The 27,767-nt window shown below is 41.0% G+C and overlaps 2 protein-coding genes across 21 annotated transcripts in view; one reads left to right on the top strand and one right to left on the bottom strand.

Moving 5' to 3' along the window:
- LYRM4 (LYR motif containing 4) overlaps positions 1-20,931 on the bottom strand; it is a 92,342-nt gene extending 71,411 nt beyond the window's left edge. For all 4 annotated transcript variants that reach the window (XR_010829450.1, XR_010829448.1, XR_010829449.1 and 1 more), the window contains exon 1: positions 20,724-20,931. Coding sequence is in view for 1 of the 4 variants with exons in the window: in XM_048072109.2 (XP_047928066.1) it covers positions 20,724-20,809 (86 nt within the window). In the remaining 3 variants the exon portion in view is untranslated. The remainder of the gene's footprint in view (positions 1-20,723) is intronic.
- Positions 20,830-27,767, top strand: part of FARS2 (phenylalanyl-tRNA synthetase 2, mitochondrial) — a 249,018-nt gene continuing 242,080 nt past the window's right edge. For 6 of the 17 annotated variants that reach the window (XR_010829431.1, XR_010829432.1, XM_066992479.1 and 3 more), the window contains exons 1-3: positions 20,971-21,111; positions 21,696-21,858; positions 26,630-26,700. The gene's annotated coding sequence lies outside the window, so the exon portion shown is untranslated. The other 11 variants (XM_066992476.1, XM_013179292.3, XM_013179297.3 and 8 more) reach the window with 4 other exon arrangements.

Genomic DNA, 27,767 nt, shown 5'->3' with positions numbered 1-27,767 from the left:
CTTCCCTAAGCCTTTATATTCCATAAAGAAGTAGTTGTGACTTGCCTAATTAAATGCAGGAACAAGAGCACGGTGTGGATGCAATGTTTTTAATCAGCAAGGTGTTCCTCAAACTCCATCACTAGACATTTTTCAGCACTGCCACCTTAGGTGGCACAGTAAGAAAAACACCTGCCTGTTCTGTCAAATAAAAGCAAAGCCTGGAATCAGGACTTGCTTGGGGGAAGCAAAGGGGCAGTAGCTGGAAGGTGGGATTGGAGGACAAGAAAATAAACAGAAAAAAAATCCTTTGGTTAAAGAGCTAGAAAACTTAGTACAAAAAAAATAAATCTTTCTAGCATAGACTGTTGATTAATCTGATATTATTTCCTTTAATTTTTGAATTGATCAGAAATCGTGATTTGTTTCCTAGACAAAGTTTTCCCCCCAAAATGTAGAGTGAAACCTACAAGCTGTTACTTGGTTTCTCTGCTCATATACAAAATATGAATTGCAATCGAATTGCCAAGAAATATGTCAGGAAAAGAACAGCACTAGCTACACTTTATGAGAGAAGATTACCCAAAAAGAACAGAGGAAGGGGATAAAAATAAGGAAACTATGCCCTTCTGGCCTAGGGGGAATGGTATAGTGAATCATTATAGGGAATAATAATAGAAAAGCTACTATTTACTCTTTCTGCCTACTACAAAATTAAGTTCAGCATTTCAGCAACCTATTTTTCAAAGGTTGAGGTATGGAACAGACATAGACGACAAGGCATTTGCTGATGAACATTAGAAAATACATTTGAGACTTGGTGACTGTGACTGAGTACATATGACATCCTATATAATCAGATATAAAGATTTGCTAACAACTTACTTCTAAAGCAGATCTTGTTATTTTGTGTCCCCTATCTCAGAACTCCTTCTAATAAAAGCTCCAACCTTTTCAGTGCAAGCTGCCCTTGATGAGAAAGACAAAAAACTTGTAATATACATGTCCAGTTCAAAAATTTCTTTTTCTTTAATTAATCTAAAAACTAAAAATGCCTCCACATTTTTCCATATAGACTTACAGCTCTTTTTGGGAAAAAGCATTTATTTCTTCCAACTATCCTTGCAGAAGTTAGTGCTTGTAATCATTTCAGCAATCACAACACGGATTACTACCCAATTGGCAGGATCACAGAGTAATTCAGATCAGAAAGGAGCTAGGGAGGCCTCTAGTCCCGCCTCGGGCTGAAAGCAGGGTCAGTAATGGGATCAAGCCAGGTTACTCAGTGCTTCACCCAGTCCCGTCTTGAAAACCAGGAGGGTGACTGGACCGCCTCTCTGTGCAACCTGCATGCTTGCTTTAATGTCCTTGTGTGGAAAAGCTTTTCCTTAAGCCAGTTAAACCTGGCTCCCTCAGCCTCTCCTCACTGGGGCTGCTGCTTCTGCTCCCAAACATCTTGGTGGCTTCTGCTGAATTTACTTTAGGTTATTGATATCTTTCCTGGGGGTGGCAAGACTGGATGCAGTATTCCAGATGTGGTCTAACAAGCACTGAGTAGAGTGGGATGACCACCTCCCTCAGTTTGCTGGCTGTGCAACTGCTGATACAGCCACGGGTGGTCTTGGCCTTCCTTGCTGCCAGAGCACACTGCTGGCTCGTGCCCAGTTTGCTGGGATCCTCAGCCCCTTTTCAGCTCCTTCCCAGGTAAGGGACATCACACTTGTCCTCACTGAGTTTCATGAAGTTGCTGTTGGCCTATTCCTTCAGCCTTCCTAGGTTACCCTGGATGGCAGTGCTACTCGACTGCGTTAACTGGTTTCCCAATTTAGCATCATCTGCAAGCTATATGAGAATGCACTGCTACTTCCTCTGGGTGTAAAGATGTGAAACAGGATGAGTCCCAGGGTTGACCTCTGAATCAACATATTTACTACCAGCCTCCTGCAGAGCATGTACCATTAACTACCACCCTATAAGCCCCAGCACTCAACAAGTCTTAAATGGTGTGCTTGTCCACCTGTCCAGACCCTAATATCCTAGCTTATACACAAGAATATTATGGGAGACAGCGTTGAAAAGCCTTCCTAAAGTAGAGATAAATGACATCCACTGCTCTCCCCTTGTTCTCAAATTCAGATATTTTATCACAGGACACAATGGAGTTGGTCAGGTGTGATTTACCCTCAGTGCTCAAACATCTTCATGTCCCCAGAATACTACCAGTGCTGTTCACAGAAAGCTACGGCTATTTCTGCAGTTCTTTGAAACATACATTTTTGTTGCCATACTTCTAAAAATAAAAAGTTATTGGGTTAATTCTAAGCGTAAAGAATTTCTGCAGAAGGGAGTGCTTTTCATAAGGTCAGGGTTAAAAGAAAAAAGGAAAGATGCCCAAATGAAAGAGTTCTTTTAGTCTTAATTGGAGTTGTAACTGCAGTGTTATATTGCAGAAGAGGTTAAAAAAGGGGGGTTACCAGTGAAGGACCCCATCAAACAAGTTGTTCAGTTAACGAGGCACCAGGCAAGGACGTGCTGCAGGAACCAGAAACAGAATTTGCCACAGATGAAAAGTGTCCTGATGGCCTCAAATGACAAACAGCTCTCTGCTACGCTTTCACCGCCCAAGACCCTGGCAACTGCTCACCAGGACACCAGGGTAGCTTTGCAGTTCAATTACCAGGCGGGGAATGCCTTGAAACCACAAGTTCAAATCCTGACAAGATGGATTTCTCTCTTCTTCCTTTTGAGGCAGATGTATACCATTCCATTTGTTGTGTTACTATTTCTGAACAGCTCTTAATAAAGGTCTAGCCTGCTGTGAATCACCATTACAAATTCCATTATATTTTCCCAGAAATACTACAGTTTTAGTTCAATGCTGTCATCAAAATTTCTCTCTTCACCACTGGCCAGGGATTGCCTTTCATTCTATGAAGTCGTTCAGTCTCTGACACAGGTACCCTGAAGACAGCCAGCCATGCTGCAGGTCTTGGCAACACAAACTGTTCATTTAGAAACCAACTGGGTGCTGAGCAGCCTTGCTGGCTAGAAACATTTCCCACTTGTCAGTACAAAACAAATTGCCTTTTATGAAGCAGTAGTGCTTTTTTTTCCTTTCCCTTTCCCCCCCCCCCTTTTTTTCCCCCCCCGATTAAGAAGCAAGGCATAAAGCCCTGGTATACTCCAACTTCTCGGACTGCAAGGGGTTTGGCCTGGATTGAGACTTTGGCCAGTGACCCCTCCCACTTTTCCAGGTTGCCCAGTGTCTCATCCAAACTAGCCTAGAGCACTTCTAGGGATGGGGCATCCACAGCTTATCTGGGCAACCTGTGCTAGTGCCTCACTGCTCTCAGAGTGAAGAATTTCTTCCTTATATCTAATCTAAATCTATCCTCTTTTAGTTTAAGACCATTCCCCCTTGCCCTATCATTATCTACCCAAGTAAAGAGTCCTTCTCTATCCTTTCCAAAAGCCCACTTTAAGTATTAAAAGGCTGCAATGAGGTCTCCCCAGATCCTTCTCTTCTTCAGGCTGAACAGCCCCAGCTCTCTCAGCCTTTCTTCACAGGAGAGGTGCTCCAGCTTTCCGATCATCTTCATGGCCCTCATCTGGACTTGCTTTTAACAACTTGTAGTGGGTTTATGTGGCAAGGTTTTGGTAGCAGGGGGCCATAGGGGTGGCTTCTGTGAGAAGGATCTAGAAGCTGCCCCATGATTCGTAAGGGACCCACTGCTGACCAGAGCTGAGCCAGTAAGTGATGTTGTTTTGCGCCTCTGTGAGAGCATATTTAAGACAGGGAAAAAAATGCTGGGCCACACAGCAGCTGGGAGAGTGAGAGGAGTGAGGAACAGCCTTGCAGGCGCCAAGGTCAGTGAAGAAGGAGGGGGTGCTCCAGGCACCGGAGCAGAAGTCCCCTGCGGCCTGTGGTGAGGACCATGGTGAAGCAGGCTGTCCCCCTGCAGCCCATGGAGTACCACGGTGGAGCAGGGTTCCACGCTGCAGCCCGTGGAGGAGACCACGGTGGAGCAGGTGGACCTGCACCGACGGAGGTTGCAGACCGTGGAGGACCCCCGCTGGAGCAGATTCTGGGCCGGACCTGTAGCCCGTGGAAAGGAGCCCATGCAAGAGCTGGTGACCTGGCAGGAGCTGCTGCCCGTGGGGGATCCAGGCTGGAGCAGTTTGCTCCTGAGGGATGGACCCTGTGGTACGGAGCCATATCTGGAGCAGTTCTTGAACAGCTGCTGCCTGTGGGCAGCCCACGCCAGATCAGTCCAACAAGGACTGCATCCCGTGGGAGGGACCCCACAGCACAGGGGACGAGAGTGACCGAGAAGGAGCGGCAAAGAAGAAGCGCTATAGACTGACCATAACCCCCATTCCCCCGTTCCACTGCGCTGCTCGGGAGGAGGAGGTGGACGAGGGTGAATGGGGGGAAGGTGCTTTTGGTTTCTTTCCTTTGTTTCTCACTTCTCTAGCTTGTTAGTAATAGGCAATAAATCTTACTATCTCCCTACTCTGAGTCTGTTTTGCCCGTCACAATAATTACTGTGCGATCTCCTCATCCTTATCTCAACCCTTGAGCCCTTTGTGTCATATTTTTCTCCCTCTTTCCCTTTGAGGAGGGGGAGTGAGAGAGCAGTTACGGTGGAGCTTGGCTGCCCACCCAAGTAAATCCACCACACAACTCCATGTCCTTCTTGTGCTGGGGGCCCCAGATATGGATGCTGCACTCCAAGTGAGACCTCATGAGGGCAAAGCAGAGGGGGACAATCCACTCCCTCCACCTGCTGGCCACCCCTCTGGTGATGCAGCCGGCTTCCTGGGCTGCAAGTGTGCACTGATGGCTCGTGTCAAGCTTTTTGTCCACCAGAACCCCGAAGTCCCTCTCTGCAGGGCTGCTCTCAACATGTAATTCTCCCAGTTCATCCTCATGTCTGGGATTGCCCTGACCCAGGTGCAGCACCTTGCACTTGGATGTGCTGAACCTCATTAGGTTCACGTAGGCCCACTTTTCTAGCTTGTCCAGGTTCCTTTGGATGGCATCCCTTTGTTCTCTTGTATCGACTGCAACACTCAGCTTGGTGTCATCTGCAAACTTGCTGAGGGTGCACTCAATCCCATCATCTATGTCATTGATGAGGATATTGAATCGTATTGAAATTAGACACAATCCAGTGATCTCATGACATAGGAAACAAACCACAAATACCCTTTATTAAACAATCCGCATGAAGTAACAGACCCCCTGTTCTGTCTGCTTATAAATAACACACTAAAAATTACAGGATTTGGAAGATTACCATTATTCTCCAAACTTTATCCTCTCATCCACCTCTATCACCTCTACAGCTGATCCAAAAATCTTTGTTTCTTAAATCTCAGTCAACAGTGACAACCATCCCCCACTGGACCTCCCATCACCATATGGCTCAATGACCTTCCCTCATTTATAGCAAAGCGTTGCATGTTTAGCTTAACAAATCTGCAACATCACTTTTGACAATAATGATGGATATTTGAAATTACAATGTAATACTAAGCAGCATAGAAAATTCTAATATATGCAAAGCTCATTAGTCATATCTAAGACCTAAAAAAATTAATCAATTTGGAATGCATAATAAAATCACTGTCCTACTTTTTGCCTACAGAGTACTGAATATTATATTTAGACATTTGGATTGCGAATATAGTGCCTTTGAACAATACATAAAATGTTTTAGGAAGTTCAGACACAAACTACTGTGATTATATTATCAGAGGTTCAAAAAAAAAAAATCAAATGCAGACTGTTTTATACACCATGAATGCTACCTAAGGCACAGCAAGTCAAGAACTGGATTTTATCTTTCTGTATTTTCTTCTGTTTAATTAGTTACAGGCTATGGAAGTCTCCACAAGTCTCACAGATGATAACACTAGCAGAAAAGAAAGGAGGGCTGAAAACCCTAACCTCTGCCAGTAGCAGAATACTAACCCAGAAGTGCAATGGGTACAAACTCTGGGTGATATTTCATACCCACAAGAAATCATATGTAGCTTCTTACACGATAATAGAGCAGAAGGAACCACAGCTGAACAGAAGCAAGATTTGTAGGGAAGAGAAAATTCTGGGTGGTAAAGCTGAGCAACTAGCTCACTCGCAGACCATGTCAAATACACAGATTTGAGTTTTCGAGGCAGGCACAGCCAATTTTCATCCACATAAATTAGCTAGCATCTCCGTGCTTTCTGCACTGTGTGGCTCTCCACTGCTTGTACCTCCCAGCTGCTACTGCCGAAAACAGGCACTGAAAAAGCCAGACCCCCCTGCAGGCTGGTTATGCGACAGCTATGCTCAGAGCTATTGGCCTTTGCAGCAAAAGGGCGTAATGATGGTCAGCTAAAACATACCTGAGACCTTTCAGCAAAAAAAAAAATCCACCTTCTCAGGGCCTATATATATATATCAAATATAAGATCACATACATCTTTCTGGAGTCCAGAGGTAACATATGAATCAAACTAATACTAAATCTAAGTGAAACTATACAACGCTCTTGGAAAGCTACTGCACACCAAAGAATAAGAAGGCTACACCCATTTTCCTGTTATTTTTCCTACGATTACTCTAAAACACAAGGTAAGATTGCAGATCTGCCAGTTATGAAGATGAGGGTTGCTGTGGCTCCCAGCCAAAATGTTTCTTCTGGACTAAGTATGGCCTCCACCTCCAAAACTGTGGTGCATAGGCTCACACTCTCAAAACTGTTGATGCCAGCATACAGCAATACTTTGATCTGACCAGACAATAAAAAATATAATCTAGTATCAGACAGAAAAATGAGATGAAATTTAAGACTTGAGATATGCCAGTTCAGTGAACAGAAATCATTCAGTAAGCTTGCTGGCATATCTTCTGTGCACTGAGGCAGTTCAATCTTACCACCATAACTGAAAGAGAGACCAGAGATGTCCAAGAACAAGAGGAACACGTACATGTTATTGTCTTTTAATCTAGTCAAGCCCAACTACATAAAGTCCAGATGTTAAAATTTAAAGGTGAAGATAAAGCCTACGGAAAGGCCAGTAATTTTTTTAAGAGTTTTCCACTCAACTTGTTAATATTCTCTCTTAGAGGCTTATACTATAGCAGTGGGTTTATGTGGCAAGGTTTTGGTAGCAGGGGGCCATAGGGGTGGCTTCTGTGAGAAGGATCTAGAAGCTGCCCCATGATTCGTAAGGGACCCACTGCTGACCAGAGCTGAGCCAGTAAGTGATGTTGTTTTGCGCCTCTGTGAGAGCATATTTAAGACAGGGAAAAAAATGCTGGGCCACACAGCAGCTGGGAGAGTGAGAGGAGTGAGGAACAGCCCTGCAGGCGCCAAGGTCAGTGAAGAAGGAGGGGGAGAGGTGCTCCAGGCACCGGAGCAGAAGTCCCCTGCGGCCTGTGGTGAGGACCATGTTGAAGCAGGCTGTCCCCCTGCAGCCCATGGAGTACCACGGTGGAGCAGGGTTCCATGCTGCAGCCCGTGGAGGAGACCACGGTGGAGCAGGTGGACCTGCACCGACGGAGGTTGCAGACCATGGAGGACCCCCGCTGGAGCAGATTCCGGGCCGGACCTGTAGCCCGTGGAGAGGAGCCCATGCAAGAGCTGGTGACCTGGCAGGAGCTGCTGCCCGTGGGGGATCCAGGCTGGAGCAGTTTGCTCCTGAGGGATGGACCCCGTGGTACGGACCCATTTCTGGAGCAGTTCTTGAAGAGCTGCTGCCTGTGAGCAGCCCACGCCGGATCAGTCCAACAAGGACTGCATCCCGTGGGAGGGACCCCACAGCACAGGGGACGAGAGTGACTGAGAAGGAGCGGCAAAGAAGAAGCGCTATAGACTGACCATAACCCCCATTCCCCCGTTCCACTGCGCTGCTCGGGAGGAGGAGGTGGACGAGGGTGAATGGGGGGAAGGTGCTTTTGGTTTCTTTCCTTTGTTTCTCACTTCTCTAGCTTGTTAGTAATAGGCAATAAATCTTACTATTTCCCTACTCTGAGTCTGTTTTGCCCGTCACAATAATTACTGTGCGATCTCCTCATCCTTATCTCAACCCTTGAGCCCTTTGTGTCATATTTTTCTCCCTCTTTCCCTTTGAGGAGGGGGAGTGAGAGAGCGGCTGTGGTGATGCTCGGCCGCCCACCCGAGTAAAACCACCACAACTATGAACTAGGAAAAAAAAATCAACTTGTTCTATTGAATAAGTTCAGACTAGTATATCCACGTATCACTAAACATTCTGCATTTCAAGCCAATAATGTGTTAAAAAAAAAAAAAGCCAGATAGCACTTACTAGCTAATTAAAAGTCACAAGAAAATACAGACTCAGTCATATGAGCGATGGTAGCACTTTTTTGTCCTTTATTTACAAATAAGAAGCAGCCATACAGCAAATAAAGACTCCTTTCAGTCCCATAGGCACACGGCTGTAAGGAGAAGTTCCTCCCAGATAACAATTACTCTAAAAGTGGAATTAACCTCGGGCTTAAAACTCAGTAACTCATATGAGTACTGGCTAAGGCTACCACATGAGATATTAAGAGAGGAAAAGATATATGATGAGTGGTCTATTTATCATAATAATGTTTTCAGTATAACATCTTACAACTAGGGCAGATTACCTTTCCTCTGACACACGACATGACCTTCCATTTCTTAGGGTAGCAGAAAGGTTTCCAATCTCAGAACAAAATTATCCACAGAAGCTGCTGAAGCACTGGGTCCCTAGTTAATGGCAGCAATAACTCGCACTGATAGAGAATTTCTCCTTCAAGGATTCCAACAAATTGTTGGTAAAAACAACAATCAAGCCTCAAAATCCACATAGGTTAGTAAGTACAGCTGCTAGTTCACAGAATGAGGAATTACAATATATAACGCTTATATGCCTAAAAGTGCAAAAATACTATCAAAAATACTACACTAAAAATTTAGTAAGAAATACACTCAGTAGCTCTGGAAATCAGGAAACCTATTTCAAGGTCTATTTCTGTGCTACACAAAATACATTTCTTCTTCCTGTTTTGTAAACAAAACACTTAAACATTTATTCCCATATTGTAAATTAAGTCAGAGAAAAAGCATTACTAGTGAGACATCTAATTTTCTTTGGGCAGTGCTAAAATTATTTAAATCAATCAATAAACATTCATCCCTTCAAAACACCAGTCTACACACTAAGATGATTCTTCTGAAAAACTGTCCGCTGATTTATTGGACTAGAAAAATGCTGTGATATTTTAAATGAGTCGGAGATGTTTCCTGCAACTTCATAACAGGTTAGTATCAAGGCACTTCCATCAGACATCCAAAACATAGTACAAGCTGCAGTACATCCTTATAGCTTGAATTCTCTTTTGAGAAAGAGCTCTCATTTGAGCTCTACTGACTTAAAAACATTTTCCTAAAAAGGAAGCATTCTGATGTTGTTTAAATAAATAAAAGCATTGACTACAAAGAGGATGGCACACGCTGATGTATGAAGAGATTGTTTCTCAGAGAATTCCATCGGTGATTCAACCCAAAACTTATGAAGTTTGATGGTTTGTACCCAGCCCCTTCCACACTGAGATCTGCTGTTCTTAACTGTAATTAACAGCACAAATAAACGATGGCTTCTGAATCCTCTGCCACATTTCTCATGCTGCTCTTCCAACACGGTTTGCCGAAAAGTGTTATAGCTGCACGTTCACTGAACATGTAACCCTCGTCAGTGGCTATCCACAAGACAACTGATGAACTGATCGCATCCTCCTCCTCTCTTGCTCGCTCACAGGACAGAGCTCTAACCACCCTTTCTCTAACAATGTAATCTAAACCAAAGTGAATGCATCAATTTTTTGAAGATGCTCTCCAGTATTTAACAACCAAAACTATATATAACACTTGTTAAGTATCTGCCAGTTATGTTGATAGTCTGCATAATTTATCCAATATAAAGGGTGATAGAACTGTTAAGCAAAATTAAAATGGGTAAGCATTAAATAGAAAATTAACCAGCCAAGGCAAATGTCTTTTTTATATTATTATTATTTTTTTTAATAAAGGTTGCATAAGATTTTATTTTTATTATTTTTTTTAAGGGAGATACATCAGTTACAACGCCAAAAACCAGGCAGGGTCCTGAGGAGAAATCCCTACCCTATGCACTACATCATGGGGTTATTCTCCCTCTAGCTTGTAGGCTCATCAGGACGTATTTTTCATTTCCCTTTTTCAGGTCTTTCCAGCAGAGTTTGTTTACCACTATTTGTATTTCCTAGTATTCACCCTTTCCTTGTTCTCCAGTCCCCACAGAAGTTGTCTGTTAGTTTCAATCAGCATCTCTTTTGAGACTTTAGTCAGAAGATCTCAACCTACAGTCTGGCTTTTTTCCACAGACCAAAATAAAAATGTAAGCTGCTACCCTCCCTTCCCCCCACCCCCCTTTACCCACATTGTCAACTTAAAACAGAAACGAATGCTTCTTCTATTCCCACAGAAGAGACTAGCGTAACATGTAATTTATTTGTTCGACACATTGAAAACAGAGAAAATTGCTAAGTGAGGTACCTAGAGCTCTGATTTCTATACAGCGCCGAAAGCAAGCACATACTGACAGAGTATTAGTGTTCTTACTTAAAAATATTTTAATAGATTTAACTTAAATTAGTGGTCAGTTTAGGTGATAGTCAGTTTAAATAACCAGTTTACCACCAGACTGCCACTTACGAATGGCTTGAGTTCCACATCATTATATTTAAATAATCAAAAGTATTATTTAAGTAATTTTTTAAAAAAAAGAACCCAACCAACAAAAACTTGAAAATTGGCAAAGATATTTCAACTCCTCCTTGCTAGAGTTCTTAAAGCTACAGAATTCATGTTACTGCATAGACAGCTGACCTTCACCATGCCCCCAGAGTTCATATCCAGTAAATTTATAACAGCAGGTGAGGTTATTGAGCTAACAGGAGAGGTACTATTAGCCACTCAGCAAACCCATTCCCATGTAAGATATTTGCACTACACTGGTTTGGAGGAAAAAAACAAGATCTGAGTGCAGAAGATAGACTAGACACCACAGACCTGGAGAATAGGGAGTATGTAATCAAAGCAGATTTGCTGAAAGCAGTCAGAACCTTTAGTATATAGACAAGTCACATCTAAAACAAACAAACAAAAAAAAAAAACAAAAAAGGAAAAGTGGACACATTCTAGAGACACATCTTCTGAAAACATTTTTGGCAAATTAACGGCTCCTTTCTGCACTGAAAAAAAAAAGAAACCTAAATTAGAAAGATAGAGGCCTTGTAAAAGGAAAATTCTCTGGGAAAGGCCTTCCATTTTCATAATCTGTATGAGTTTAAGATGGTTTATTAAAGCTCTCCCTCAACATGATTGAGGGCACCCAGCTCTGAAATTGACTAAAAGCCTGTCAATGTTCAAAAGAAATCTTACAATGTGATTACGAAGAGGAAGATTGGAAAAACAGCATTGCATCAATGTGTCAATAAACAAGGATATGTTTCCATAACATGTTTACAAATGAGCATCTATGATGTTTACCTTTTTTTTTTTTGAGTACGGACCAAATCTTGTGTACTGTTAATTATATATTTAAATGCAGTGGCGAATTATGGTTTACAGACAAGCAACACCCAGGCTCTTAAGAGACCTGTGTCCACATTTCTTCTCAGGCAAATGATGAACAGATACTTACACCTGCCTGTGACTGTGACTAAGCATTGTGAGATTCTGGATGCTTCCTGGAGAAACAACTAGTATCAGTGAAGAAATACTACCAAGCAACAACACCACGTGTCCTGCAAGCAAATACTAATTAGAAGGAATCACATGCTGTGCATGAGAAAGACGGTGACAACTCTATGACAACCTCAAAAGACACAGTGAATTATTCTCACAGGAATTCAAGGCCCAAATAAACTCACAGATTGAAGCTGAATTGTATAGGCTTCAATACCCTAATGAATTAGTGATTATTGGCAATATATATCTTGTAAGTGATTACAGCTTCAGGGAAAACTTTTTTTTTTTTAATTTAAAAAAAGAGGTACTTTTCTCTGGCAGCTGAAATGAGATAATCTTACTGTTATATGAGCAAACAATCCAGAAACAGGTATTGAATGGATCTAAACCACGACATGCCAGACAAGCAGACTCAGAAGGGGTGTCAAGACTTGGCAATGAAGTCTGTGGAGACTCCGACTGTTGTCATATTCAGAATCTGGCCAGACATTTTGAAACTCCAGATGATTTGATGTTCAGCTGCATTTATTTAAATACTGGTTTGGTGAAGTAGATACAAAAACATAGTTAGTTCTGCCAAATTATAAATCAACATTTTCTCAATTTAAGTTAAACATCTGTTCATCTAAATGCTACTGAGTTCAAGAAAGAAGAACACTGCAATTTGATGGAAATTAACTTATTATAAGACTTAACACAACCATCTTGGTTCTTGGTTCCATCATTGTCTTCCACAATGGCTTTATTTATTGCTTTAAATAGGAATTTTTGAAGAATAGTTACTGATATGGAACAGAAGTGATTTCCTGACCTCTTGATATTAATACCCACATAAATGTATGTACACACACACAGAGAAGCTTTATTTACTTTGTGCGTAGGTGCTAGAAGAATTAAGTGTGATTTAATCAATTACTACTAGTTAAAGAAAAGTTAGAAAAATATATCTAAGCAACAGCTTTTTTCCAAGACTTTGTAACGAACATGATGTTAAAGAAAGTCAAGTCATAAGTACTAAAAGTCTCTGGCTAAATACCTGGTCAGCACATTCATAGCACAAGACCTACATATTTTCCAGAGGAATACTTAAGAGATTTTATTTAACACACATTTTGTTACAGAATACGGCATCTGAACACAACTGAATGCTTTCACTGTTATCATATTGAATGCTCAGATGTAAGTTGCGTCCTGAGAAAACCATTAGAATTTCATACAAAGAAGAGGTAAAGTGGAACAGAATAAAAAGGAGAAAAATACTTAAGGGAAAAAAAAGCAGTTTTCCCAATGCCATAACTAGCCAGAAGAATATTGTCAGAATGATTTGTGACATCATGTTTCTTCAGAAAGGACTATAACATCAAGAAGAGTCCCAAAAAATACTCCTCACTAAGGATGTCCTCATGGAGAGGTCTGCATAGAACAGTCACAAAGTGATTGGCCCAAATATTCAAACATATTAAAAAAATAAAAAAAAAAATGTTTTCTTTTCATGCCTGTCTTTCTGGGAAAAACAAACAACCGTGTAAAATCTAGAGGTTGCGCTTTTGTGGTTAGTAAAACCAGAAACCATGGGAAGAGCTTTATCAAAGATGTAGTTCAGACAGTATCCTTGTTATGAGTTGCTATGGCACTGGTTCTGATCACCTGCAGTTTCCTTTTTTGCAAAATCACTTTGATTTTTCTTTTTTTAAATCCAGAACTCTGATCTTCTAAAGAATACTTGAAATAATAGCTTGTGCCTTGTGTGTCTTGAATATATCTGAATGTTACAAGGCCAGTGACTTTTCATTGTGGGCAGCATAAGGAAGGATAGTCAGGGGCTCAATGTTAAAGCCTCATCCAAGAGCAAGAATAGGAGGATGTGAGCTAAGACAGTACTTCAGCACTTAAGAGCTATTACTACATTGCAAAGTGATTTCATTTACCAGAACTCATATGCACACATCTATTGGCATGAATCATTGCCAGAGGCAGTAATTTTTCCATTACTCTCATTAGTTCTCAAACAAATTCTACTGGTAATTAAATCTTACATAAAAAGAAAAATGTCTCTGTTCTACTGTGCTATATAAAGAATGTAAATAATGTCTTGGATAACAACCACATCAGATTTACTCAATTTGGGTGCCTTTACTAAAATAACAAAGTCCATTAATTTTTTGAGGAAGACTCCACTCATTTGTTTTCCAACTATAAAACTTCAAATTTTTAAGAGCTCTGGATGCCATCTATGTGCTCCAAACTCTTTCTTGCGTGTTATTAGTATTTAAAACTCTCTTCTGGGGGAAAAAAGTTACAATAAGATCACATCAGAATTGATCTGTAGCTATTCTTTATCGTTTTGAAGAACGTAACTGTACATGGCCAAAGTGAATGTGTTTGGAAAATGACAATTATCATACTCCTTTTAAATCCAGGAAAGCAACTCAATGAATGCAACCAACAATTCTGATGGAATGATTTACTACTAGGGAAGTTACTATCAAAAATCAAAACATTTTGCAAAATTGTTTCCATTTGGTTTAAAATTCCATTTCAGAGAAGAATGGTATCTAATGGTTATGTTTTGACATTTTTGGAACAGAATGTTTTAGTTGTTTTTCCAAAATATTTTATATATAGAATACTGAAGTTAAACGGAAATACTTAGTACTGTCAGACCCAAAGTCTGACAAATTGAAATCACGTTTGCTTTTATGCCTCTAGATTTTCTTCCAAAGTGCTTACATTTCCATGTTTTACTACAATTCAGAGTGTAATCTTCTTAGTCTTTCCCACAACTCCAATCCTAAAAGCACCACCTTGCAATACTGACACGTCTAGTCAAAGATATATTGATTCTGACAGAACAAGGCAGTATATATAAAAGACCCTCAAATAACATTACTGCAAAAGATCTGCACGGTATGTGACACTGAAATAATGTCCAAAATTTAACTACCCAGAGAAAGAGGTAATATTAATAGGGCCAACCACAAATACATGTCAATGCTCTACAAAACCAATTTGTTCCTGTTTGTCCGTGATTTTGGGTCACAAAGCTGCCAAGCCAAAACAAGCATAGGGAACAGCATGTGCCAGAAATGCCCCTGCATCCTGGGCTCACATATAGCACAGCTGCTTGCAGCCCTGACTTTTTTTTTCCCAAAAATACTTTTTCAGGAATAGCCACATACTCATCACATGGGAAACTAACTGAAAAAATCCTAAAGTTTATTATCACTTGGAACACAGCCAGCAATTACATTTTCTTTGCACAGCCAAGGAAAAAAAACAGATACTGTAAGGCTGCATGTCAGTCATCTTACTCTTACAAAGAAGTCAGACAGCTCTTCTGGACAGAACTGACAGTTTTAATTTCTCTGGGTTTCTTATCTCAGTTACAGACTACCACTTAGCACAGAATACAGTACTTTCTACAGCATGGCATGTCTCTGTTTTGTTATTATCGTTTTGGATTTTTTTTAATTTAAAAAACAAACATCAGCACCATTTAGTCTTTTTTTCCCCTCCCCAATACACAGTAATGTGATACCCAGAGCTGACAATCTGCTGGCAGATCTCATCAATCACAAACATCATTAGGAGAACCAGCAAGAAAAATGCGTATCCAGCTTGGATAACTGTCACATGGAAAATGTTAACACAGTTGCTAAATTAGCTGAGAAAGAAAAGTGTGAAAGAACCAATGACCAGATTCCACATCCCAGAAGCAAAGCAAGATTTTCATTAAAGTGCCTGAATAAGATATGTTGGGAGACGAGGAAGAGAAAGAATACCAATTTGAAAAAGCTTTTTTTTTTTTTTTTTTAAAATAAATTATTTGGTATGAATTATATTGTCAAACAACTGCTGAGACAGAAGCCAAACCAAAGCAGAGAGTTCTGGCAAGAAGACCTTCCCCCGGTCACCCTCTTTCCAAAGGTCCCATGTACTCAACTAAATTGCATCATGTAAGAAACTATCTAGATCCTATAAGGAAGAAGGAAATCAAGGAACAACTGTGATGTACTGATCGTATATTTATGCTCCATCAAAAAGTCCATTTTATTCTAATTGACACAAGGTATTAAGAGGCTGAATGCAGCGCCTGTGCCCAGCTGGCAACAGGGGTAGAAGAAAAGGTTGCATTAATTCTCTAGCAACTTGTAGCAGCTCTTAAACACCTCTTAACACTACAGGCATCAACAAAACAAGTTTGTAAGAAAACAAAAAACAACAACAACAAAAAACACCTGGAGGATAGATAAAAAAACAAGGCAGAAAGATGAAATGGGATTTAATAAGACACAAAACAGCTTTTCAAGACGCTTCTTAAAAATTAAAGACCTGGAATTCCATCTGGGAGATGAGAAGATGAACATGATTAGAATTGTTCTGAGTATCTTGTGTTAAATTTATGGTCAAGCCGCTCCCTATAGCAAAGTTTCACATCTTTCTCCACTGCCTAATATCTAAGAATCGTATCACACAGAGTATAGAAAAATTAAAACAGTAGTATATTGACATATTATTTATTATTTCGCAGTTCCTTACCTTAGCCCAACAAGTTGATCAGCACACTCAGTATCTGAGTAAGACTTTAACTTGGCTAGCAGTTAAAAAGAAGACTCAAAACAGAAAAGACTGACATTAGTGGAACAGCAACAGAAACGAGAAATGGTGCATGAGTAAACCAGACCCTTGTCCAATGACTGACCTCTTTTTTTTTTTTTTTTATTTAAATCAGAAGTCCTGATCAATCTTTATGTAACAGCAGCTGGCACCCAAGACTGTACCTTCTTTCACTTTCCTGTTTGCAAAAAACAGATTCGTTATTGCATACACAGGAATGTTTGTCAGCTGAAATATTTTTCTAAATATATATCAGCATATATATATATTTTTAACCTTAGGTCAGTAAGTTACCACCTCTACACATACAGAGTATCTGGACATCCATGCCAAATTTAATGACAGTGAACATGAATAAGAGACTTTTTTCCTACCCACCTCGACTCACTGTCACTAATAAAAAGAGTAAGCACTTTGTTTATGGTAAATTGAGATATTAAACCTACTGTAAAAACACAGGAATCAAACATTTTTTGGAAGAACAGCTTTAATGCCAAAGGACTAAAACCACCTTAAGAACAATGATCTGCCCTACATAGTAGAAGCCCAGGATTTTCACTTCCTGAACTTTAATTCAAAATAAGAAAAAAGCCACATTTATCACAAGCAACTTCTGAGATTTTTAAAATTAAGATTTTTTACATTGATAAAATCCATTGTAAAAAAATAACAAAAAAATAGTTTACTTTTAAAAACAAAGCTATTCAATATTACTTCTGAAGTTATGGCCTTGTATTAAAAGCTCAGCTTACAATAGTCTATTTTTAAAGGAGGTGAAGTAGCACTTTGGTGTCAGATATGCTGTCAGAAATTTTAAAGTTAAACCACTGCAAACTTGAAGAGCAACCAGTCAAGTATCACTTGATGGAAAGCAAGTTTGTTGAAGTGCTAAGCACTTTCTGAAAAAGATTAAATCAAAATCCCATCACCAGCTATGTCATTGAAAGCAGGAAAAGCAACCGACACTGAAAAAAAAAAAAGCATAAAACTTATTTTGCTTATTGGTGTTCTTAGGGTGGCACAGACTTGAAAAAAAAAAATCAGATTTACTAGTTGCAAAACCTTGAAGGACACGGCTCAGACAGAATCAGGTGCATTCAATTCACTTGTTTCCAATGCAAATGCTGTTTTGACCTATTTCTTTCCCTGGTTCTTCTATATTCTGGGTAGTTTTATTAATCAGGTAATATTGCACATTCTAACAGAAAAAACAAATTCTATTAAAATGTGATTTATACGGACAAGAAAGAGACTAGAAAAGATATAATATCCACCAGTTAACAGAACACAAGGGATAACAAATAAATATATGATAAACCATACAACACCTTAAACAAACAAAAATTATTTGCAAAAAGTTTCTGCAGAGGGATTTGAAGCTTGTGACACTGCTCATAATTACAAGAAATTAAAAAGTGAGAAAGGAGACCAGCAGGAAGCGAGTAACATGATGTTTCTCAGAAGTTCGTAGTCAGTATTGATCTTCATAGGCCAAGGAAGACTGAGGACCATAAAATCACAGTAGCCTTCATTAGCTGGAATCTCTGGAGCTTGTTTAACCCAAACTCCTACTTGAAGTAGGTCTACCCCCAGCAAGGCCAGGTCAGCCATGGTGCAGTTTTATTAAACCTGTCACAAAAACTTTAAAATATGGAAATGTCAAAATCTCTCTGGGTGACCTGCTCCAGTCCTGCACTACCCTGCCACTCAATTCCAATGAGTTTTGACCACTGTCAGCCACATTATACAAACGAAAAACTTTAAAGTTCAGATTATCCTCATTGGCTATCAAATGTTTTATCAGTTTTTACAGGTTCATAAATCCTTTTGTTTTCCATACCAAAAAGAGATACAACATAAAGCTGCTATATAAATTGCAAATGAAATACTATTTAGAAATTACCACCTTAATAGAATTTAATTGAGATTGTAATCTGACATGTTATAAACCATCAGGGGATCTACTTTTTGTCAAACATGCAGAAGAAAACAGTACACTCATTAAGAAACACCTTTTTTGACTCAAATCTTAACATCTTCCACCTTCATGTATTGATTTTCCACCAGTACAAATCACACTTCCTTCTTCAGACCATCTGCATGGGTAATGGGGCAGAATGGCAGACAAGAAATTACTTATTGTCTACTAAATTCTCCCCTGCTGTTCAAACCTGGCCAGCACACCTGGGCTGCGGAACACTCCATAATGTTTAGTGCTGGACTCCAGAGACGATCCTGAGTGCTATTATTCTAAAGACGGTCAGTGGTGACCACAGTTACTTTAAGATCTTAATGCTATTTTTCACATTTACAACAGTAGAAGTTCTGTTGGGGTGGCAGAAGAAAATTTGGTATTAGAAGATAACACGTAGAATAGAAAATTTACACAACAAAAATATTCAATTTTACATCACAATCTACATGCACACTTCAGAGAAAGAGTATAGGAAGCAAATAACGAGCCAATAACCAGCAGATCATCCTCCAGATGTACACTTACAAATACGCACTGTTTGCAACCATGCTCTGGAATTCTCCAGCTGAAGTCATGAATCAATAGGATTCATCTTCACTACGTTCTACCTTGGTACAAGTTGGTTCTTTACAAAGTCACTAAGTTTACTCCAGGGTATGGCAATATCACGTTACAGCAGCCCCAAGGACACAGCAGAACTGCTTATCAGAAGAGAAGCTCACAGGCCATCTGTTTTAGCTATGGGCGTAGCGTAAAAACCAAGGCAGAAGGGTTGTTGTGGTCCCAGCAGACCCCTAGGTATAACAGCTGCCAATTGGTTCCCACTAGAAATTGCTGTTGAGTTTAGTGCTCACAAATATGTATACACACCAAGATTTTATGCATTTGCCAATTTTATAGTATCTAAGGACAAGGCCATACAAACCTGAGCAAGGTCTTTTCTTAAGAGAAGGGAAAGCTTACACTGTGATATAGTGCCAAAAGATAGCAGATATCCAAGGTAAATGCATACCTTATGATTTCAGTGCTGAAAAATTTGTTGTTAGTATAAAAACACTCACCGGTATGTTTGTTGTTCTGTGATAGGCGGCCTGGTCTTTGAGCTGTAAGCCAAAATTCCCACACAGCTGAGTCCCCCCCCCCAAGTGCATATCTCATTTCTGGCGAACCTTGGTGGGGATGTGGACTTTGGGTATAGCTTACACAGAAGAGATGACAACAGCTTCTTACATCCCTTGTTTTCCATAAGAAAGAAGCAGGATAGAAGCAGCCCACATGTGGTGTGAGGCTGGTACCACCAGTTGCTGCTGGCCTGCTTCCTCCCAGCACCGTGGGCCCAGCTTTCTCACTGACGCCCCCCCAGCACAAACCCATTGCTGGAAACTCTGCGGCCCAGACAAGAAACTACGCACAACTGCTCACCAACCACACCTCTCACAGCATCAAGCTGTCCCCAGTACATGTGATCCTCTTGCTACTGTCCAGGATAACAGGAAGCTGGGATGCTTGAGACAGCAGGGGGAAGTTCTGATAGCCGAGGAACTAAAGGAGGGGAATGTGATGCACACATGTACAGTTGCAAGAAGTCAGCAATAAAGGCTTATGAGCTCCACTTGAGGTCTGGCCCTGCAGCCTTTCCTCTCAGGGCACTTTCTTGCACTTGAAGTTTGGGGAATAGTTATTCGTTGAAGAGTACAGAGCCTGCCATTATGCAAGTTCAACAGCTTCTGCTTCCAGCTCCACTATTCTTGCCAGGCTGGAGGTGATTCACAACAAAGGTAGCTCACGTGTCTCTGAGGTTCAATGGAGTGGCAAAGTGAATCGGCTGCTAGTAGGTAATGTAATCATGCCCGTAATGATGGGGAGCAGCCCCTATGAATGATGTGGGTACCCAAATATGACCAGGCACCCAAAATGTGACTAGGCCTATGCCTGTAGCACACAAGTCGATGTACCCTTTGCCAAATACTGCTGCTCATCGTTCACAGATAACCACAGAAAGCAGAAAGCTACTCCATACTGCAACCTGCATGGCTGGGCGAGCGCACCTTACAGCGTGTTCAACACCCTGAGCTCGAGCTCGGGCACAGCGTGCGGTAGCGGATTTAGGTAGTGAACCCAACCCGGGCAAGGCTGCAGCTGGCCCAGGCCAGATCTGAGGCAAGATCCTGTGGGGCAGGAGCTCCTTCAGCCTACCATCTCCACCCGGCAGGGGAGGCTCAGGGGCCCGCAGCCCGGCGGACCAGCACCCCCTCGTCCGCTCCGCGCCCCCCAAGCTCAGGACGTGCGCGCAGCGCTGGGCTGCCCCTTCCTCCTCTCCCTCCTCCCCACCCCGCCGTTTCCACCCCCGAGCCCCCCGGGGTCGCAGGGAGAGGCACCTGTAGTTGTAGCCGCCGAAGCGCTGGCTCTCCCGCAGCAGGGCCCGGTACAGCCGCAGCACCTGGGCCCGGCTGGCCGCTGCCATGTTGCCGATACCAGCCGGCTCCTCCCGCCCGGGCCGCTTATCCCCGCCCGCAGCGCACGGGGCCGCGCCGGTTCCCGGAGCCGCCTCCCGCCTCCCGCGGCGGCCGGGCAGGGGAAGGGGCAGGGCGGCGGCGGAACGCGCGGCGGGGCGGTGAGTGGCGGCGTGGGCCTTGCGTCGGCCACGGCCGCTGGACCTTGGCCCGCTGGGGCCCGCGGCCTGGGCAGCCCGGGCCGGGCGGCGTTTGGCGGCGGGTGGATGGGTGTAGCTGGAGGGCTGCGCGGTCGTCCCCGGGGTGTTTGCGGGTCAGTTTTGTGGCCTTCCGGAAGGCGGGAGCGGTGGAGGGAGGGGAAGGTGCAGCGTGGAGGTGGGATCGCTGTGGGGCCTGGAAATAAACAGCAGCTAGCGTGTCGTCTTTGCGTTGGAATTTCTTTGTGACAGGCCAAGAGGCCACGGGCACAAACTGGAACTCGGGGTGTTTCACATGAACACCAGGAAACACTATTTTACTGCAAGAGGGACCCGGCTCTGGCACAGGCTGCCCAGAGAAGTTGTGGGGTCTCCCTCCCTGGAGATATTCAAAAGCCACATCCCTGGCAGCCTGCTCTGGGGGGCCCTGCTGGAGCAGGGGCTTGGACCAGAGGGCCATGCCCACCCCAGCCGTTCTGGGGTTCTGTGGTTGTGGATCATTCCTGCTTCAATATCCCATTTTAAGTTGAATTCTGTTAATGAAACCATTGCTAACGTTTGATCAGTACGGTTGTAGCTCAGATACTGTTTAAATTAACCTCCCTTAGAAGCTCTCACTGTTTAATAAGGATTTCCTGCCTCAGCGCTTTCATTTTCAAGATGAAGCCTCCACTTACTATTTCTCTTAATTTTTCCATAGCCGTGAGAAATGACCACACCGGTTTTATTGGCGAGTTTAACACACAGGCCCACTTGTGTTAAAACTGGCCTTGAAGAAGCAGTACCCGGGCAGCAGCACATATACACTGTGCCTCTGTATTGCATGGTCCACAGAATAACAGGTTAATTGAACAATTTAACAAGTAGGTTCTATGTGTTTATTTGGTAAATCTTAGACTTTATTTTCCACTGCTGTGAGGCTGGGGCTCTTGTTCTACTTAACCACTTCAGTTCTTGTTTACGCTTAAGGCATCCTGATACTGTTGTTGCTGGAAACTACATGCATAACATCCTTCTCTGCTGAATGTTTTGCCACTGCAGAAGAAATTTGACTTTGTAACTTAGAAGTATTTTGCCCCAGCTGTATTGATAATATCAGGAATATGATTTCTGTGATTACATGTTCTTACTTTCTTTGCAGTGTGTTTTGTACATAAACAGTGTTTATACATATTCTACATGTGTCTCTGGCAAAAGTGCTTAAATTGTTGCTGTGGATTGAACTCATATTTTATTATATACATGTTTAAGTATTATTGTTTGTGCTGGTTGTATATCAGATGCAATTGCATAGAAGTAAAGTAGTTCTTAAATAACATGGATATCATCAGAGCTTCTCAAATTCATCTTTGCGTGCATGCCTACGTGGTTGCTATATTTTAACAGCCCTTTTAGGCTGCTGGAAACTGAGATTATTCATACATACCAAATTTCTTGGATGTTCATTTTATCATAAAACAGATCTAGAAATTTTATAGGAAATGTTGCATTTTTATAGAAAAATGCAAGCCAGGGAGGCACTGTGATAAGCATCATGTTTTTGAGGCCTTCCTCAGAAGTCTCCTCTTGCCTCCCTTTTCTGTCTTAAACTTTATTTGACGTCAGGAGGTAAGAACAATTTTTAAGCCAAAAATTCTCTTTATGCAGTCAAACTAATGCTGTTGACTGGAAAAATTATTTTCATGTGTGTTTTCCTATTGCTTTTTCTTGTAAGCTATAGATTATGTCCTCAGAAGTCCTGTCATTCTGCAGCAAGTGGGCGTTACCTCTGCTATGAATGAAGTCTGTAATTTTAATATGATGGGTTGCATGTTCCTGCTAGCCTTATGTTTAGGTGCATTACTGCAAGCCTGCAGAGAATTTCAAGCACACACTCAGCCCAAATGACCCCTGTTGTTTCCTGTGACATCATATTAGAGCTTATGTGTGGGGAAGCAGAAAAGATGGCTTCCTTAAACTGTCTCCTCCTTTCTAATGGGAATCCACACCTGAATTTAGTTTAGACATCAAGTCAGGACCAGTCAAGGTGTGGGAAGATGTTTTTCTTTCCTTCCCCCCCTCCCTTTTTTTTTTTTAAAAAAACAACCTGTGGTTTAAAACTCAGCACTGTTTTATTTTTTCCTTTTATGGGGATGGGAGAAGAGATTTATTTTTTAATTGCAGGCATGCATATCATTGAAGGGGGTTGGTCAGTGTTCATTTGTACAGAAGTCTTTACTTCTGGCATTTGGTCTGAGGGAGGAAAATGGCCTGTGCTTTTCCTTTCTGCATCACTTGTGATAAATAAGCAATTTGAGAATGATGAGTAGTATCAATATTTGGAATAGTTACTAACATTTTGAATTTGTAGCTGCTTAAAAGAAAAAGAAGGGGAATTTGGATGACATACCTGAAGAGACCATGGACTGGTGTGAAAGGAAACAGCTGTTATATTCACCAGTACATATTGGATGTTCTATCATACGTTGCCAAATTGCTCCTTGCGGTACACTATCTCAGCTTTATGACATGGCACTCAACACTTTAAGAGAACATGTGCTTTCCTGTTATGCTGCTGTTCGTGTTGATTATTTTTCTTTTGGGGTTGGAATGATAATTGATTGTTGTGATATTATCATCTCTTAATTATTATTTTCCAGTTTGTGAAAACTTGTTAACTTTTCCCTGCTGCTGTGGTGCTTTCTCTGTCCTTTCCTGCAGTTACTGTTGATGGACAGTGAGATCCTATCCGTCCTAGAGTAGATCCTTTAAAATAAGGGTGGTAAAGCAAGGGAAGTTTTGGATTTCACTCACAAATGTAATGAATTACAACCATTCCCTATAGCGAGCAAGATTTCCACAGTATCAAAAGGAAGCCTTGAGTGTAACTATGCTTTTTTTTTTTTTAAAAAAAAAAAAAAGGTTTATATGATTGTCTTGTAGGACGGGACATAAGAGGAGATTTTTAATCAGGAGCAGAAACTTCTGTGTTTCAGATTCATCCGTGCTCCTGAGTGCATCTTGGAAAACTCTACTTAAGAGTTCAGACGGAAGAAAATGCAGGAGGAAACTCTTCTCTGTCGTTTTTTATGTTACCCCATTTCTTTCTGAACTGAATTGCAAAATGTTTTGTAAAGTAAGACTGTAAGAATAGCAATAATAATAAAAAAAAAAAAACACATAACACACCAAAAATAAAAAAAAAACACACCCAAATCCAGCAGTTGGTTTTCTGGTGTAATACTTGCTCACGTCAAGGAATTCCTGTTTTATCATTGCTCCTAAAACTTTGCTAGTTCCTGATTCCTAGTGCTGCAGGTATGGGACTGGAGGGAACAGCAAATTTTGTTTCTGTTTTTTGACCTTAGTTTTAATTCTGTAATTTCCTGTGGCCATGTCCAACACCAGAGCATTTCATGGGCATTGTATTGCCTGGTAATTGTGTATCACGTTAAGCAGCTGGACTGTGCAGTTCAGCAATTGTCAGATAACATCTGGACCAATGATGTGCTGTGTTGACATATGCTGTTTATTTTGAAAGTTGTTGATGGCGAACACGTGTCTATGAAGTACTTTGAAATTCTTGAATAAAAAATGCTATAGCTGTCCAGAGTTAAAAAGATAATTTTGTTACAGGAATAGGCCAAAGAATAAGTAATAGGGGATTAATATTACTAATAATGTTCAAATAATGCAGTGTGTAATAGCTACATCAGATGCATGACACATCTGACCTTAATGCTGATGAAATCCAAGGTATTTTTCTGGACCAAGAGCCAAGGAGTGAAAGTATTTTCAGTGTGGTCATTTGCTATACTGAAATTTTACTGAGAAACTTAATCATGGGAAGAGGAAAGGACAGGATTTATTAAGTGTTGTCATCCATGACCTCATCAATTCACAACTGCTTTCTCTGCTATGCTTTCCAGTTTCATCTTGTCAAGTCTTAAATAACTTCCTTTTCCATGGGAAAAATAATCTACTTTATATCATGTCTTGCTGTTAAGTAATGTTTTCTGCTGCTTAGCCTAAGCCACCCTCTTACCTAACTTCATCATGCTATTTCAGTTATGCCTCTTGGGGTCACTGTGTGTAATTCCTCTCCTTTCTTGTTATTTACACTATCATCGTATTCTCCACAGCTGTCATCCATCCAGGCTAACTTATGTAGTTATTTTGATTATTTTTCTTCTTTCTAAGTAGATACTGAAATTTTTAGCTCAGGAAGCAAACTTAGCTGGAAAACAAGGACTGATACTTTGTTTAAGAGTAACTGATAATCTCTCTGTAGCCATCCCCCCTGCATCTTTTTTGCTGATTTGTGATTTGCATTTGATAGACTGGTTATAGAGGGTACTGCCAGCCTTTTTATTAAGGACTATGATTGCATCTGAGACATCTTGCTAGAGCAAAGTTCGTCCTTCTCTTGAGTTTATTTGTGATTGTATGTGTGATTTGTATCATATATGTTTTTTTTATGCAAATATGTGTAAAAGCATTCACACAGTCATGTGGTGGTTGTAAAGGTGAAGGTCACGCTATTCATCCCCAATTTTCAGTGCTGCAGCGTTGGGGATTCATTCACATCAGGCACTGTTCTGCAGTTTTTTTTTGTTTACCCAGACCCACATTCCAGGTATGGGAATCCAAAGGCCACCTGTAGCTTGTGTGCATCCTGGTTCTTCCCCCTGTTCCCTGCATTGTGGGCATGGCCCATGATACAGGGGCTAGCTCCACCCAAGTCATGGGCTATTGCTTAAGTCCTCCCTGAATATCCACTTCGCTAAGTGTTTCTTCATGAATACTCATTTAGTGCCGATTTCCTGGAAGCAATTCCTAAAGCAAAGTATCAAAAGGGGATATCTCATTCCTGTCTGCTAGAGTGGAGCTGCTGTAGAAGTTATTCTCCAAGGTAAAATAAAAGCTGAGAGTCTTGTATAATGTGTGGAAAACATGTAATTGGGGAAAGATGTGACCTCTGCAAAAGGTACATGTGGGACACTAATATTTTGCATTTTTACTGAAAGAAGGCTTAAGCAAAACAGTGGTTTACGATACATGTGTAAAGCAGTAAGGATGAGGTGGGTTGTAAGCAATTTGCCTGTTTAATTTTCTGACTGTGGTGAGGAGAGGGGAAATGTGGCTTTCCATTTGTGATGTGTTTCCCTTTTACATGATGCCATGCATCTATGTGACGTTTTGTTCTGTTAGCTTGGACTTTTGGTCCAGAAAAAAAAAAGTTTAAATATGAAAAAAAAAGCAAATCTGAAGAGAGTATTTCTGATGTGGAAAGAAACTAAAGAAACTATGGAGTAACATTTTCATTTAAATGAGGAAAATAAGAGACCTGTATTAGAGCACTGTAGTAATGGTGGTCTTTAAGGTAATACCTTAATTTGGCATGATCCTTGGCATTTTTGATCTTTTATTCTCTGTCAATACCAGTTTTTTGTCCCTGGAGCTCTGGCCAGCATTCATAATAGTGCATTAAGAACATGTTTATCAATATCTCATGCTTCTGATGCATTTATAAGATAAGATAAATTGTCAATATCTCCTACGTGCCTTCACACTTCTAGACAGAATTTTCTTCTAATTTTATTCCTGTTCCAGTTCTTTGTATCTGGGCTGATTGTGTCAAAATTTGCCTTTCAGCCTGTCCCTGAAGAATGAAATACTAACAGGCAAAGGAAGCAGGGCTGCAGAAATATTATCTCCAGTTGCTGGTAAGTGGTTACAAATACATTTAATGTTCTGAATCTGTCTTTGACACCAGCATTGTCAGCCTTTTTAGTTAATAACAAGTTTTCAGTCCTTGTCTGTTTAAAATAGTAACAGTAAAAAAATGTTCATCAGCAACTGTTAAAGACCTTGCTACATATCTAACTTTTATTTCATTAAAACGTATATCTAATGTATAGATTTCATGGGTTTCCTTACTTCCAATACCAAGACAAAGAAAATGATGAGATTCAAGATATAAAGATAGGCAATAATAATATTGTAAAGGACAAGTTATATATTTACATTGGAGTGCGTTCATTTCTTTGAGTATAGTTCCTTTGAAAGCTGTCTAACTATATATGCAGTAAGTTGCTGTTCAGTGTGAGAACAGCCAATACACTGTCCTGACTTTACAGACCATTTATAGTTGATCCAAGTTAGAATCCAGCACAGGATGAGGGGGGAGTGAGCTCAGTGAGCTTAGATGAGAAGTAATAGTTACAGCCTTACAAAATCTCACCATTAACTTTCCAATGTTATTTTCCTCTCCTGGACGTAAAATAGGTTAAAGGGAGAGTGTGTCTGTGTCTCTTCATAAAGTTTTGTGTCTTAGCTCAAACTGGGGATGAGGATGGATTTAGGTGGGGTTACTGACGGATGAAATGTAGCTACGAGCTTTCCCATAGGGATAGGTTTAACATTTTGCAGAAAAGCAGCAATGGGGAAGGAGTAGTTTGAAGTACATTTCTGGCAAGTTTTACGGAGAGCTCATGTGTCTGGAGTCCTGCATTTAAATATCTGCTTGTTCTAGAAACTCTGGGATTAGCTTTTTTAAGTAGGTCTCATAACCTAGGATCAGTTTTGTTGTTTTTTCTTGGTGCTATACATGCTTTGTTACCTTCCATCAATTTTTATGCAGGTGAGTTACGTGGTTAACTTTCACCTTTTTTGAAAATGATTCCTGGTGAAGTTTGTGTTATTAAAGTTGAAAAAGCAGATAAACAAGGCAGATTGTCAGGGTTCTTGCAGAGTTTTACTTGTGCTTCTTTAAAAAAAAAAAAAGTGTATG

This window comes from Anser cygnoides, chromosome 2, assembly GCF_040182565.1.
Source record: "Anser cygnoides isolate HZ-2024a breed goose chromosome 2, Taihu_goose_T2T_genome, whole genome shotgun sequence".
Lineage (NCBI taxonomy): Eukaryota > Metazoa > Chordata > Aves > Anseriformes > Anatidae > Anser > Anser cygnoides.
This window is presented reverse-complemented; position numbering and strand designations above follow the sequence as displayed.